General features: G+C 42.2%; 1 protein-coding gene across 3 annotated transcripts in view; it reads left to right on the top strand.

The window, feature by feature from the left end:
* Window positions 1–14,399, top strand: part of LOC129187842 (kinesin heavy chain-like) — a 37,342-nt gene that overhangs the window by 16,792 nt on the left and 6,151 nt on the right. For 2 of the 3 annotated variants that reach the window (XM_054787583.1, XM_054787585.1), the window contains 11 exons: window positions 3,213–3,370; window positions 3,438–3,506; window positions 3,584–3,790; window positions 3,916–4,062; window positions 6,208–6,396; window positions 7,920–8,037; window positions 8,105–8,181; window positions 8,881–8,990; window positions 9,093–9,194; window positions 9,261–9,462; window positions 13,432–13,536. In XM_054787583.1, the coding sequence (XP_054643558.1) occupies window positions 3,213–3,370; window positions 3,438–3,506; window positions 3,584–3,790; window positions 3,916–4,062; window positions 6,208–6,396; window positions 7,920–8,037; window positions 8,105–8,181; window positions 8,881–8,990; window positions 9,093–9,194; window positions 9,261–9,462; window positions 13,432–13,536 (1,484 nt within the window). The remainder of the gene's footprint in view (window positions 1–3,212; window positions 3,371–3,437; window positions 3,507–3,583; window positions 3,791–3,915; window positions 4,063–6,207; window positions 6,397–7,919; window positions 8,038–8,104; window positions 8,182–8,880; window positions 8,991–9,092; window positions 9,195–9,260; window positions 9,463–13,431; window positions 13,537–14,399) is intronic. The other variant, XM_054787584.1, reaches the window with a different exon arrangement.

Below are 14,399 nucleotides of genomic sequence, written 5' to 3'. Positions count from 1 at the left end.
GCACTTTTTAAATGAAACATTTTATTATTAAGGGACAAAACAATCCAAAGCTTCATTGTCCTGTGTGAAAAAGTGATCGCCCCCTAAAGCTCATAACTAGTTGGGCCACCCTTAGCAGCAACAACTGCAATCAAGCGTTTGTGATAACTTGCAATGAGTCTCATTTGTGTGATGTTGTTTCTGTGAAATGCAGCTGGGACACACACCTTCCAAAAAGTTAATTTTTGAGTATTTTCCCAAAGGTCTTGGGGATCATTAAGATGTTTTCCAGTCTAATGTTTTTGTTCACCAGTGGTTTTGGTCTTGGAACTCTGCCATGCAGGCCGTTATCCATCCATTTTCTATTCCGCTTCTCCTCATTACGGTCGCGAGCATGCCGGAGTCTATCCCAGCTGACTTCGGGCGACAGGCGGGGTACACCCTGCACTGGTCGCCAGCCAATCGCAGGGTGTATGTACGTATGTGTATATATGTTTGTGTGCGTGTATATATATATATATACAGTATATAGCCTGGACAGCTATGTAGTGGGGCTTGTTTAACCTTTGCCTTGTGGGCAAGCAGGAAGGAGAGACGATGCTGAGAGATGTGTGTGTGTGCTGAACTGCTCTCTGGTGGCCGCGTTCAATAAATAAAGTTGGCAGAAGCAACAGGAGAAGTTTCCTTCTTTGCTTCGGAGCTGAATAACACTGACAAGTTAACAGACTAGTAGCGAACGGAAAAGAAGACGCCTTTTTTTTGTGTCGAATGCAGAAGATGAGGACTTTGATGGATTTGTGGATGAGGATTGATCAAAAATAACGTGAGTGCATTCTAAAATACTTGAATTAAGTACAACCGAACTCAGTTTTGCTCCCGATGCCGCATGCATGCTAGCGTATGTTTTTTTTTATTGTAGCGTCGCTGGGAGCACGTCCTGTTCCCAGTCTACTTTGCAGTAATGTTTTGGTGCAAATTCTCTTAAAGTTACATGTTTGACCAGGAAATAGCAAGCTCAAAAGAAGACGGCTTTTTTATGTGGAACAACTGACAGTTTGTGTGGATCTTGTGAATGATTGTGACTGAGCTAGGACTCAGTAATTAAAGTCTACACACGACGGCTTCATTGATTGAAAAACCAAACTTTTTCGTGCATGAAGCTTCTACTTGAGTCGGTAATTTGGCCGCTATATGCGGTCAGATATTGACCAAAGGAGACAAAATGGGTGGCTGCTGGCCGCGTTGGACAGGTGACTGCTATACACAGGGTCTATAACATGTAAATTTGCTGGGGGGAATTTTTCAGTGGCCGCTATAGGCAGGTGGCCGTTCTATAAAGGTGGCTGCTAAGACAGGTTTGACTGTATATACATATAAAGTGGGGCAAACAAGTATTTAGTCAGCCACCAATTGCACACATTCTCCCACCTAAAAGATGAGTGAGGTCTCCAATTTTCATCATAGGTATACCTCAACTATGAGAGACAAAATGAGAAAAAAACAATCCAGAAAATCACATTGTCTGTCTGATTTTTAAAGAATTTATTTGCAAATTATGGTGGAAAATAAGTATTTGGTCAATAAGAAAAGTTCATGTCAATACTTTGTAATATACGCTTTGTTGGCAATGTTTTTTCAAGGTTTTCCACACACTGTTGCTGATGTGTTGGCCCATTCCTCCATGCAGATCTCCTCTAGAGCAGTGATGTTTTGCGGCTGTGGCTGGGCAACATAGACTTTCAGACTCCCTCCAAAGATTTTCTATGGGGTTGAGATCTGGAGACTGGCTAGGCCACTCCAGGACCTTGAAATGCTTCTTACGAGGCCACTCCTTCGTTGCCCGGGATCATTGTTATGCTGAAAGACCAGCCACGTTTCATCTTCAATGCCCTTGCTGATGGAATGAGGTTTTCACTCAAAATCACACGATACATGGCCCAATTCATACTTTCCTTCACACGGATCAGTCTTCCTGGTCCCTTTGCAGAAAAATAGCCCCAAAGTATGATGTTTCCACCCCCATGCTTCACAGTAGGTATGGTGTTCTTTGGATTCAACTCAGCATTGGTTTTCCTCTAAAGACAAGTTGAGTTTCTACCAAAAAGTTCTATTTTGGTTTCATCTGACCATATCACATTCTCCCAATCCTCTTCTGGATCATCCAAACGCTCTCTAGCAAACTTCAGACCAGCCAGGACATGTACTGGCTTAAGCTGGGGGACACGTCTGGCACTGCAGGATTTGAGTCCCTGGCGGCGTAGTGTGTTACTGATGGTAGCCTTTTTACTTTGGTCCCAGCTCCCTGCAGGTCATTCACTAGGTCCTCCCGTCTGGGATTTTTGCTCACCGTTCTCGTGATTGTTTTGACCCCACGGGGTGAGATCTTGCGTGGAGCCCCAGATCGAGGGAGATTATCCGTGGTCTTGTATGTCCTCCACTTTCTAATAATTACTCCCAAAGTTGATTTCTTCACACCAAACTGCTTACCTATTGCAGATTCAGTCTTCCCAGCCTGGTGCAGGTCTACAGTTTTGTTTCTGGTGTCCTTTGACAGCTCTTTGATCTTGGCAATCGTGGAGTTTTGAGTCTGACTGTTTCAGGTTGTGGACAGGTGTCTTTTATACTAATGAGTTCAAATATGTGCCATTAATGCAGGTAACGAGTGGAGGACAGAGGAGCCTCTTAAAGAAGAAGTTACAGCTCTGTGAGAGCCAGAAATCTTATCTGTGAGGAAGTCCAACTGTCTGCTGCTCAGTCCCAGTTTTTTGAGTGGACCTACTGTGGTGTAGTTCACCTTGTCCTAATTCACATGACCAAGTGGTGTATATGAAAACTGCAGTTGCTAGGTCCAGCAGCTTTGCTCATGTATTACGTCTTATAGTAGCTGATGTCCCCCATTATTTTTTATGCTTGTTTTCAAGCCCAATCTTTTTTGGTTATTAAAAGTCCTGGTGGTGACAGACTGAACAATCTGGTTGGCTAACACAGCTCAGTGCTACATCTGTAAACTATAATGCTGGCTGAGCTGACCTGTGCTGTTGCAGTCTGTCATACACGGAGTCCTGCAGCATGGCTTTTGAGTTGATGGACCAACACTTTACCTCTTCACTTGGGTTCCTTGAGTCTTTGTTCAAATTCCAAAAGCAAGAAAGTTGCAAATTGGACATCCATTTCCAGAGCAGTCTGGTTTCCCTTTTTCAGAAACTCCAACACAATTTGTTTTGGCTGTCCAGGTGATTCAGTACCTGTGGAGGAGCAGAACAGAAGCAAGAAGAACAGCAGTGACGAAGGGATTGACAGCTTGGCCCCAGCCATCATTCCTCTATCAAATGAGGAGAAGATGCAATATGAGGCACTTATCACTCAGCTGTACAATCAACTGGATGAAAAAGTGAGTTTCTTTTATAAGTTTAATTGGTGAGCAAAATCACTTTAACCGTTCCAAACTTGTGGTGCAGGATGAAGAACTCAACCATCAGAGTCAGACACTAGAGAATCTGAAGCAGCAGCTCCTGGATCAAGATGAAGTGAGTATTTCCCGGTGTTCCTGACATCCATCCTGTACAAAGAATACACATGAGTCAACTTGGCACTCTCCTTCTAGCTGTTGGCATCAAAACATCAGGGCTACCAGCGTCTGCAGGAGGAAATGTCTCGGTTGCAGAAGGACAATGACTCTGCTAAAGAGGAAGTAAAGGAGGTTCTTCAGGCATTGGAGGAACTTGCGGTCAACTATGACCAGAAAAGCCAGGAAGTGGAGAACAAGAGTAGCTGCAACCAACAACTGAATGAGGAACTTGCCCACAAAACTGTAAGTCAGACTGCTGAAGAACATCAACACATTTCACAGCTCAACTAGAACAGTTGGATCTTCTCACTGAACCACAGTTGCCTTATCTTTGTTACCAAGTGACAGACATGCTGTGTGTGCTTCAGGTCTGTCTGGAGGCAGTCCAAAGGGACCTTGTTGCTCTGCAGGATCTCAGCTGCCATCACAAGAAGAGATCAGCCGATATGCTCAGTGTGTTGCTCAGAGATCTCAGCGACATTGGCGCTGCTCTTGGCACCACTGAGCTCAAAGCTGTAAGTCTCAAAGCGGCAACAAAAATAACATTAAGGTTGCTTCATACTGTAAAATCACGTTTTCATTATATCTCACAAGAGGAATGTCGGGCATGCTAAGCATTCAGAGTTGACTTTTTTGTGCATAGAAAACAGGTCACAGTTGGATTTGGCTTGCATTCATATTTTTAATATGTTAATATATTCATATTGACATTTTGTGTTAGTAACCCAGTAATTAAGATGTCAACACTGGCAAAACTGGTTTGTCAATTTTGATGTTATGATGGGTTTTTAAAAATACAGATTTTAAGGAATAGAAAAGGCAGTTTCTCAAATACCTAATATTCACTGTACTGCCAAAAATATTCACTCGCCTATTTAAATAATTGAATTCAGGGGTTCCAATCACTTCTGTAGTATAAAAATCAAGCAGCTCGGCATGCAGATCGCTTCTACAAACATTTCTGAAAAAATGGGTCGTTTGTAGGAGCTCATTGGATTCCTGCTCATTGGATCCTATCCTACTGTGATAGGATGCCACCTGTGCAACAAGTGGTAGTGGTAGCAGGAACAACAGCAACTCAGCCACAAAGTGGTAGGCCATATGTCAGAGCAGGGTCAGCAGATGCTGAGGAAGTACGCTGAGGTGGCCAACTTCCTGCAGAGTCAATCACGACAGATCTCCAACCTGTGGCTTTCAGATTAGCTCAAGAACAGTGTGTAGAGAGCTTCATGGAATGGGTTTCCATGGCCGAGCAGTTGCATCCAATCACTACGTGTGTGTGTTTAGTAGTTTGACTGTCAGGGGGAAGAATCTGTTTCTGTGTCTGATTGTTTTTGCAAACAACGCTCTGTATCACCTACCGTATTGCTTACCGGAGGGAAGGATTTGGAACAGTTTGCGTGTGTGTACCATGTGTGTACCGTGTGTGAGGTGTCTGCAGAGATGTTGTGCTTTCTTCTTGGTCCTAGACCGGCACAGCTGAACTATGCAGGGCAGGCCGGTCCTGATGATTTTTCTCTCTGGACCTGATTGTTGAAGTCTGCTCTTGTCCACTTTGGTAGCATAGCCAAACCAGCCTGCAGAGCAGCCAACTCTGCTGCATTCTGCAGAAGACTTTCGGATATTACCTCTGATTTCCTGGATTGTAATGTTTTTGTGTGGATATAAAATACTCATGTTTGTCAGTCACATTGTGGAAAGAAGAAAAACTGTGCATATTCTGTGAATGTGTCTCGTTAGCTCGGCACCATTACAGTGTGCCAACATCAGACTGAGGTTTTACCGTATACAGTCGTCACAAGAAAATCATGACATCCACCCAAAAAAATATTACCAGAAGTAAAAGTGAATGGCCGTGTGTTGGTAACTCTATCAAAAGTGAATAGCACTCGGTCACTCGCATCTTCAACCACTGTGGAACACATAAGGTAAACAAGATGTGATCTTTATCACACACACAAAAATGGACAGGCGTGAGAAAGTAACGCCGAGCGATTTGTGAGGTCTGATCTTTTTGTCGAGGAGGCATTTTTGTGATGCAAATGTATTACTCTTTGAACGCAGACAAACTCTTTACTTTGCCCCAGCAACTAAGTGGAACTACTTTCCTCTTCACTGAAATCTGACCGTAACTGGGCTCTCGGGACCAAGTGGGGAGTAAGTCTCTGATGATGTACTACACGGCTGATGGGGATGTTATACAAGTTCATGTCAAAAAATTTCAACTATCTCTTTAAGGACATAAACCTTTGTTTGCGTATTTATGAGAGGCCAAAACAAATGCAAAAATATACATTTTTAAAAGATCTGTACTCATGTGCACAGAGCCTAAAATTAGCCTAACATGCATGTTTTGGGGATATGGGAGGAAGCCAGGGTACCCGGAAAACTTATCTATGCTAAAGATTCCACTGATCTCTGTCCAAGTGTCCAAGTTCAAAGTGAACAAGCTTGAAACTTTCCAACTGTGGGTTCCAGGAGAAAAGTCATTTGGTCCTCATTTTAATGAGCTCATTCTGTGTGGGATACAGAAAGTGGCTATTGAAAGTGTGGATATTACATCATCAAGACTGTGAGTTTCATTAAAAGCCACTAAGCCAGAAAGCCGTGGTTTGAAATTCCACAAAGGACTATTTATTATTTCTTTTTTTATTTCAAAGATGACAGAGACAAGTGGAATGATGGAGGATGAGTTCACCACAGCTCGTCTGTACATCACAAAAACAAAGTCAGAAGTGAAATCGCTGGTGAGTCGCACGAAACAGATGGAGGTCAGCCTGGCACAGAACATCAGCAAAATGGAGACCAGTGACAAAGAGCTCAATGCTAGCCAATTCACCATCTCACAGGTAAAATATTAATTTTACATAATTTAGAGGTCTTGAAATGCAACTTTGATTTTGAGGAGGTGTCTTGAATAGTACATTACATACTGTATGCTGTTAAAGTCAAACACTGACAATGAGAAATAGGAAATAAGCCTCTCGTAAAGCAGCAACAGATGCAACCTATTTTAGATGAAAATGTGATTTTAGACACTTTCCACGCAGGTCCTTTCATAGCACTGAATCTGCTCTTTTAAAGGTTTCTAATGACCTGTTTTTAATGTCTGATTCTGGTGGTTCAACCATTTTAGTGCTTTTAGACGTGCACAGTGGACCATACTATTCTTTTATCTTACTTGTCAGGGAGATGCCTTACTGTGCGACTTGGGGAATCCACGTCAGCTACCGCCTCCCTTGAATGTGGAGTCCCCGAGGGATCAATTCTGGGGTCCATCCTATTTGCTCTATACCTGATCCCACTTAGTACAATAGTTGGAAAGCATGGCATCTCCTATTACTTTTATGCAGATGACTGCCAGGTTTACTTATAGCCTTACAAGAAATGTCCATGCCGCCCTGACACCCCTTCTCGAGTGCTTAAGCGACGTCAAGGTCTGGAGGTCTGGTTGCCTCAACATTTCTTAAAGCTCATTGAGGGGAAGACAGAAATTATCCTTCTTATTAATTGCGACCCCCTCTTGGACTTCATCCAAGGGGGGCCCATCAAGAACCAAGTCAGTCCCACAGCCACCAGCCTTGGCGTCATAATGGACGGTCATTTTAAACTTAATCAACAAATCAACGCCGTTGTAAAATCCTGTTTTTATCATCTTCGGCTTCAATCCAAAGTTAAACCGATTATCATTGCGATGTAATGCAGTTTTCTCTGGAATAAGCCACTAATTACTCTCTCGCTGACAGTTAGTCCAGAACTCTGCAGCACAGTGTTTAAACAGGAACCAAAAAGAGGGAGCACATCACCCCAATTCTAGCCTCCCTGCACTGGTAGCCTGTGCATTTTAGAATTGATTTGAAGATTTTATTTATTTTATTTTATATTGCTTGCTCAAATCCTCCCTCCCCCTTCTGCTTCTGCTTTTCACACTTTGACCAATCAAGTGTGGCTTTAACAGAAAAAAGACAAGAAAAAAATGACTGTTCGCGTCATTCACTTGGAAGAGCCGTCTCAAAGAGCCGTTGTGTTCACAATCGACACACCACTATCACAATAGGGTTGTTATTTTTATTGCCCGGCGAGGCTGGTGAACAACTGTCCTGCATGCTCATAGGTTGATCGCCTGCCTGGTGGCAAAACAACTTATTAGTGGCCACTTGTCGCATTAACTGAACTCCACTCCAAAAATAACTTCAAGAAAAGCCCAGTAGCCTCCATTCATCTGTAGTATTTTTCCACAAAAGTTTGGTGGAATTCCTAATTATGCATATGGGATGTTCGAACTAGTACTGCTATTTTGGTCCCTCAATGAATATGAGAATTTGTGTTATTGCTGTGATGGCTGTATTGTCCCGTTGTGGTTTGTTTGTAGCTTGAGGTGAAGATGTCGTTGCTAATAGAAGACCTCCACAAGATGGAGCTAACCAAACGAAAGCTGGAGGAGAGTCAAGACGCTCTCATGGAGGAAGTTGCTAAGCTTCAGGCTCAAGGTCAGAAGTCATCACCACTCTGCCGTATGATTGGCTGACAGTACTGATAAGTTGTGTTGCTGTGCAGATAAATTGCAGCAGGTGAGTGTGATGGACAAAGAGAAAGAACACATGAGTCGACTGAAAGACGCTGTGGACATGAAGGTAACACGGTGTCTATGCTTCATGACATTTCTGGAACACCTTTGTCTATGCTACATTTTTCAAGAATGCTGTTCTAGTCTATGCTTCATGTCATTTTTACAACATTATTCTTGTCTATTCTAAATGTGTTTTCTTGAACAACATTGGTGTCTATGCTACATGACTTTTCAAGAACGCTGTTCTAGGCTATGCTTCATGACATTTCTGGAACACCTTTGTCTATGCCACATGACTTTTCAAGAACTCCGTTCTAGTCTATTATGCATGAATGTCTTACATTATTCTTGCCTGTTCGAAATGTGTTTTCTTGAACAACATTGGTGTCTATGCCACATGACTTTTCTGGAGCAACATTTTTGTCAATGCTACATCACGCTGCTTCAGCACTTACAGTATCTGTGATCTACAATGTGATTGTCTATGCTACAACAACTAATTTATTTTTGGGCTTTTTGAGTATTAACATGCTTAAGGGATATTTTGATCATTGCCAGCAGTGACGAATGCTGTCCACATATCATGAGAGATCAAATAAAAACCTATGTAGCTGTTTAAGGGGAAACAGCTCCACATTTGGTTAATACATTTGATTAAGCCCAATACTTTAGTCTATGTTGTTTTACTGTTATACAGTATGAACAAGTAGAACTAATTGGTATTTAAAAAGTGATTCTACAGTTAATGATGTGTTATCTCCAGAAAACATTGGAGGAACAGATGGAGAACCACAGAGAGGTGCATCAAAAACAGTTGTCCCGCCTCCGAGATGAGATTGAGCAGAAGCAAAGAATCAACGACCAACTCAGAGAGTACAGACTGATCCATGAACAAATGAGAGTGCATCATTTTGTTTTTGGCAAGAGCATCATGATCCAACGCTAAAAAAGTAAATACTGAACTATTTATTTCAGTTTGATTGAGGAGCTGCAGTTAGACATCAAGAAACTTCAAGCTGATGTGGACAAAGTGAGAGGTGAAGAGCGCAGCAAAGACGAGAAGCTTCAAAAACTGCTGTAAGTTTTGTTTTTTTTGTCTCCTCATCTCCTCTGCTTTGTTTGCTAAGCTTTTCTGTCATACAGATCACTTCAGGAAAAAAGACAACAAGCCAAAGAGGACCTTCATGGTCTCGAAGAGACTGTGGTTTGTAGAGGAAATGACTTTTTCTCAAACCTCCAGTTGAATTTCTGGCGTTCACATTTCATTTGTTTACAGCTCAAAGAGCTACAGACGCTTACCAACCTGAGAAAGCTTTTCATCCAGGATATCAGCAGCCGCACGAGCGTGAGTCACATGCATACGTCCACGCCACACCCATGTCCCATCCACAGCGTGTCTAATTCCCAACTGATTCCTTGTGCAGTTGCTTTGCTTTATTGCTTGTTATTAGGGCTGTCAAATGATTAGAATATTTAATCCGTTTACAAATGAATTCCATCCATCCATCTTCTTCCTCCTATGCGTGGCTGTGTCGTGGTTTATCCGAGAACCCCGTTGGTGCACATTAACAATGAGGGATGCTGTCAAGCTGAAGGAGGAGTCCTACCAGTTCTTTTTGGGCCAAGGGACTCCTGAGGCAGCTGGCAGGTACCGGCAGGCCAAGTGGCTTCTGGCTTTGGCAGCGCCCGAGGCAAAAACGCAGGCTTGAGAGGAGTTCACGGAAGCCATAGAAATGAAAACATCATGATTAATCATTTGCCTCTATGTCTGAAATATGCCCATTTCCACTGTATTTTATGAACAGAAAGATAAATGACACAACAGGATTATATCCAGTAGCAGGCGGTGCATTCGGTACCTGGGCCTTCAGCGGGGACTTAACCGGCCACGATTTCTTTTGCCAGACATAGTGAGAGCCATTATAACAAAAAAAATAAAAAAATATGATAATAAATATACGCTAAGGCGGGATTTGTACTATGGTCTTCCATAGTGCCATCAACGCACTTAGCGCTTACTGCTAATAAGTTAGTGACTCATTTCCACCGGTGCTGTTAAACATTTAAACTTTTTTTTTTTTCATGGGGCCCATAATTCCTGGCTGCATCCCCGCTATTGGCTATATGATATGAAAGAAGGAAGCATAAAATCACCCTCATTTAGACCAAAACATATTTGACGATTTTTCAAGAGAACATATATCACTGGTGAAACTTCCAGAGGATGAGTTGCACTTTTTCTCAATTGTTTACGCGCTATTTTGAAAACATGACTCCTTTCTTCAAAATATTCACATAATTAACCAAACACCCCACTCAATTTGCACAACTCCTAGATAGTTTTCAAAATGACACACATCTGTCAAAACATATAGAGGTTTATAAAAATGCTTTTTTGTTTTCTTCTCACTAACAAATGATCAAACACTATTGCAGTCAGTTACACACGACCGTGATCAATACAAACACCTCCTTTATAAAATAAAATAGCTTATTTTTATATATTCAGAAAAAGACAAAGCCACAACATTCTTCGTGATTACTTACAGAAAAAGTATACACTGCACAATACTGATACTGCACAATGAACATATTTTATTCTTACCATACTTGCTTACAGTACCAATGAAAATCAGAAGAAAATAGTACTTTTTCTTACTCCTGTAGAGTGTAGGAAAGTCAAGTCTGTAGGCAAGAACTGTCAAAAATAAACTGCATGATGTACATACTTTCTCGGCCCGATACAACTTTTCACTTCCATCCTGTTCCGATATTGCAATTTTGACTATTTGACTAATGCTAGCAATGATCAGTGATATTGTGATCATTTGGGTGCTGCATGCCGAATACAAGTGCTGCTGCTGGATACAAGCGCTGTTTGTATCGGCGTGCCAATATCGGAGATTTCAGATGCAGGCTGATATGGTTTGTTTGGCTGATATCGGACCAATATCGGATATCGATATCAACTTGGGACACCTACAGCAAAGATCTCCTGGCTTGTATAGTGCCTACCTGAGTGCTGTATATTCAGTGAAGCACGTGCTTGCACACCTGCTGGATGTGATTATCCCATTGGTTCATTAGTGCGCATTGGCAAGGTTGCTTTGTAATGACAAGGAAGTAACATCGCAATCCTTATCCATGCCTAAGGTGTAAAAATGTGTGTAGAGTTTTGCAAATAGTGTGAAGCAGAGTTTCTGCTTATTATTGTGAAACTCTGGACATGTGTTTTGCTTTTTGAGTGGAAAGACCTGGGAACTGCGTGAACATTTTCACCTGGAGAAAGGTGTCATCTATGAGTTTATTATAATTGTTATAAGTTGAGTAGGCATGGTTCTGTTAGCGGTTTCAAGGTATACCATCCATCCATCTTTTTACACTTATCCGAGGTGGGGTTGCGGGGGCAGCGGCCTAAGCAGGGAAGGCCAGACTTGCCTCTCCCCGGCTACTTCATTCAGCTCCTCCCGGTGGATCCCGAGGCGTTTCCAGGCCAGTCGAGAGACATAGTCTCTCCAATGTGTCCTGGGTCTTCCCTGACCTAACCTTCCCTGGCCTACTACCGGTCAGACGTGCCCTGAACACCTCCCCAGGGAGGTGTCCTGACCAGATGCATGAGCCACCTCATCTGGCTCCTCTCCTCTCCAGCGCTTCTAGTCCAAGTTTCTCCCGGATGACAGTGCTTCTCACCTTATCTCGAAGGGAGAGTCAAGGTGTACCACGGTATGAAAAAGTCACGCTTTCAAAACCACTAAAATTGGCCGTCATAGTGTTTCTACCGTATGAGAGAAAGTGGAGGTCCAGCACGGCAACTATGTGGAAATACTTGTCACGTCCTGTGTTATTCCTCGCAGCTGGAACTGGGCTTCCATGTATTGAAACCACAGGCGTGTGCTGTGTTGCCAAAAGTCGAGCATAGCTAGCACTGGTGTTAGCTGCCTCGTTAGCATTAAGCATGTGTTGTCACCATTGTGGGTGGACATATTACTCACATGGAGGGTCACCAAATGTGGAGATGTGATTGATAAGGAGACAGGAGTGGAGGATAAGTGCTATAAAGCGTTTATTCTCCACTCAACAACAAGCAACCACTACTTAACAATGCAACAATAACATGGCCCGAAAATGCAAGTTTGTGGAGGTTTGTGTGTGACCTGTCACTATGAAATAACAATACACTAAGTCCCCAACTTACAAACACAATTGTTTGCAGACGACTGTTCGCAAGTCCATTTGTTCGTAAGTCGGAGAAAAGGTAATATTACCAATGATATAGTTAGTACATGTACGTGTATACATATACAGTATATGTGTATGTATGTAAATATGAGTTTGGACGTACTAGTAATATTAAACGAGGATAATTAATGAAAAAAACTAATAAAAATGATATAATAATACGTAATGATAAATGTTATTTACCTTTGAAGAGGAGTGGTCGAGCATACGTCGTTGGTAGTGGTGAAGGAGGAGGAGTTAATGAAAAAGGACGAATCGTCGTCGTTGTTAGACTCTTCTAAAAGAGGTAGTGTTCTGTGGGTGGTGTAGAATTAAGCATAAACTTCATAACTTCATAAACTTTAATCACACGCTCTGTCCGGGTTGCATTGTACAGCTACAATTTAGCTTTCTCTCCCCAGCGTCTTTACGCGATTACTCGACCTGTTGGTCCCATTAGCAGTGTCACAGTGCCCTCTACTGGTCAAGCATGTAGCAGTATAAATACTGATGGAGCGACTACAAGGCAAAATAAAATAAAATATAAATAACAATATAAATGACAATAAGCTCATTAGTAGCAATACATGGAGCACCCGGCCAAACATCCTGATGGTTAATGATTAGCACTTTGAGCGGGAAGTATGCACTGTGTGTCTGTCTGCAAATATTTCTATGCATGTGAACAATGTGAAACATTTTCTACATACATTAAGGCCGGGCACACAAAAGTACTTTTCTTTGTGTCTTTGGTTAGATTAAGTATTATTAATAATAATAATAGTAATGCTAATGAATGAAGTTTGGATCTTGTTATATGTACTTTTGGATGCAGTGCTTCATTTAGCAGGACGACATGGGTGCAGTTTGGGTGTGTGCTTTTGTGTATTATGTTAAGTATTGTGATAAAATGAGCCTAGTTTGCAAAATTGTGTTTTGATAGCTATATGATATATTCCTATATTCCTGATATATTCTGTGCATTGTTCTGCTTGGTTATTACTCTTTCCGTCACCACTGTGGACGTTTTCACATTTTCTAACTGCAACAAATGAAGTGTGCTCTTTTGTTTTTTTGCGTGCGTGTGGGAGAGCAGTGTCCAGATCGCGATGGTGACGAGGGAGGTGGCAGTCTGGCCCAGAGGCAAAGAATCATCTTTTTAGAGAACACTTTGGAGCAGCTGAGTAAAGTCCATAAACAGGTGAACCAATCACATTGAACATCTCCCCCTCGTCTAATTCACTGAGTAGTCCAAAAGCATTTTGGCTTTTCTGTGGCAAATGAACATACAGTTATCCCTCACTACATGGTGGTTCAAACATTGATGCCTCACTCTGTCATGGTTTGTCAAAATTCATTCATTAATCATGGCAGTTTCCTGGTTGAATGCAGCCAATTGTTAATAAAAAAATGATGCATATTCCAGCAACTTTTACATATTTTTTGCTGGTTATGAATCCATCCATTTTCTATGCCACTTATCCTCATTAGGATCGTGGGGGCATGGTGGAGCCTATCCCAGCTGACTTCGGGCGAGGGGGGGGGTACACCCTGGACTGGTCGCCAGCCAATGGCAGGGCACATATAGACAAACAACCATTCACACTCACATTCATACCTATGAACAACTTAGAGTCCCCAATTAACCTAACATGCATGTTTTTGGAATGTGGGAGGAAACCGGAGTACCCGGAGAAAACCCCCACACACACGGGGAGAACATGCACACAGAGATGCCCAGCGAAGATTTAAACCCAGATCTTCCCGATCTCCTGACTGTGTGGCTTGTGTGACTGTGTGCTAACCACTCGGCCACCGTGCGACCCTACAAGTGGCTAAATGAATTAAAATACAAACACACGGCAGAAGATGCCTTCAACGTATGAATGTAATATTCTACGTTGGTCACTAGGTGTTGAATTGAATTGTTCAGTGAGAGAAACACCAGACTTAATCGCTGGATCAACAGACTTCTATTGCAGGTTTAAATAATCTCACAACAGGCACAATAATAATAATCATAAAGAGAATAATACCACAGGCTACTGTGGTGGCCACAACCCA

Source organism: Dunckerocampus dactyliophorus, chromosome 9 (genome assembly GCF_027744805.1).
Source record: "Dunckerocampus dactyliophorus isolate RoL2022-P2 chromosome 9, RoL_Ddac_1.1, whole genome shotgun sequence".
NCBI classification, from domain to species: Eukaryota; Metazoa; Chordata; class Actinopteri; order Syngnathiformes; family Syngnathidae; genus Dunckerocampus; species Dunckerocampus dactyliophorus.
The sequence above is the reverse complement of the archived record's forward strand: the minus strand, read 5'-3'. Positions and strand labels throughout refer to the sequence as shown.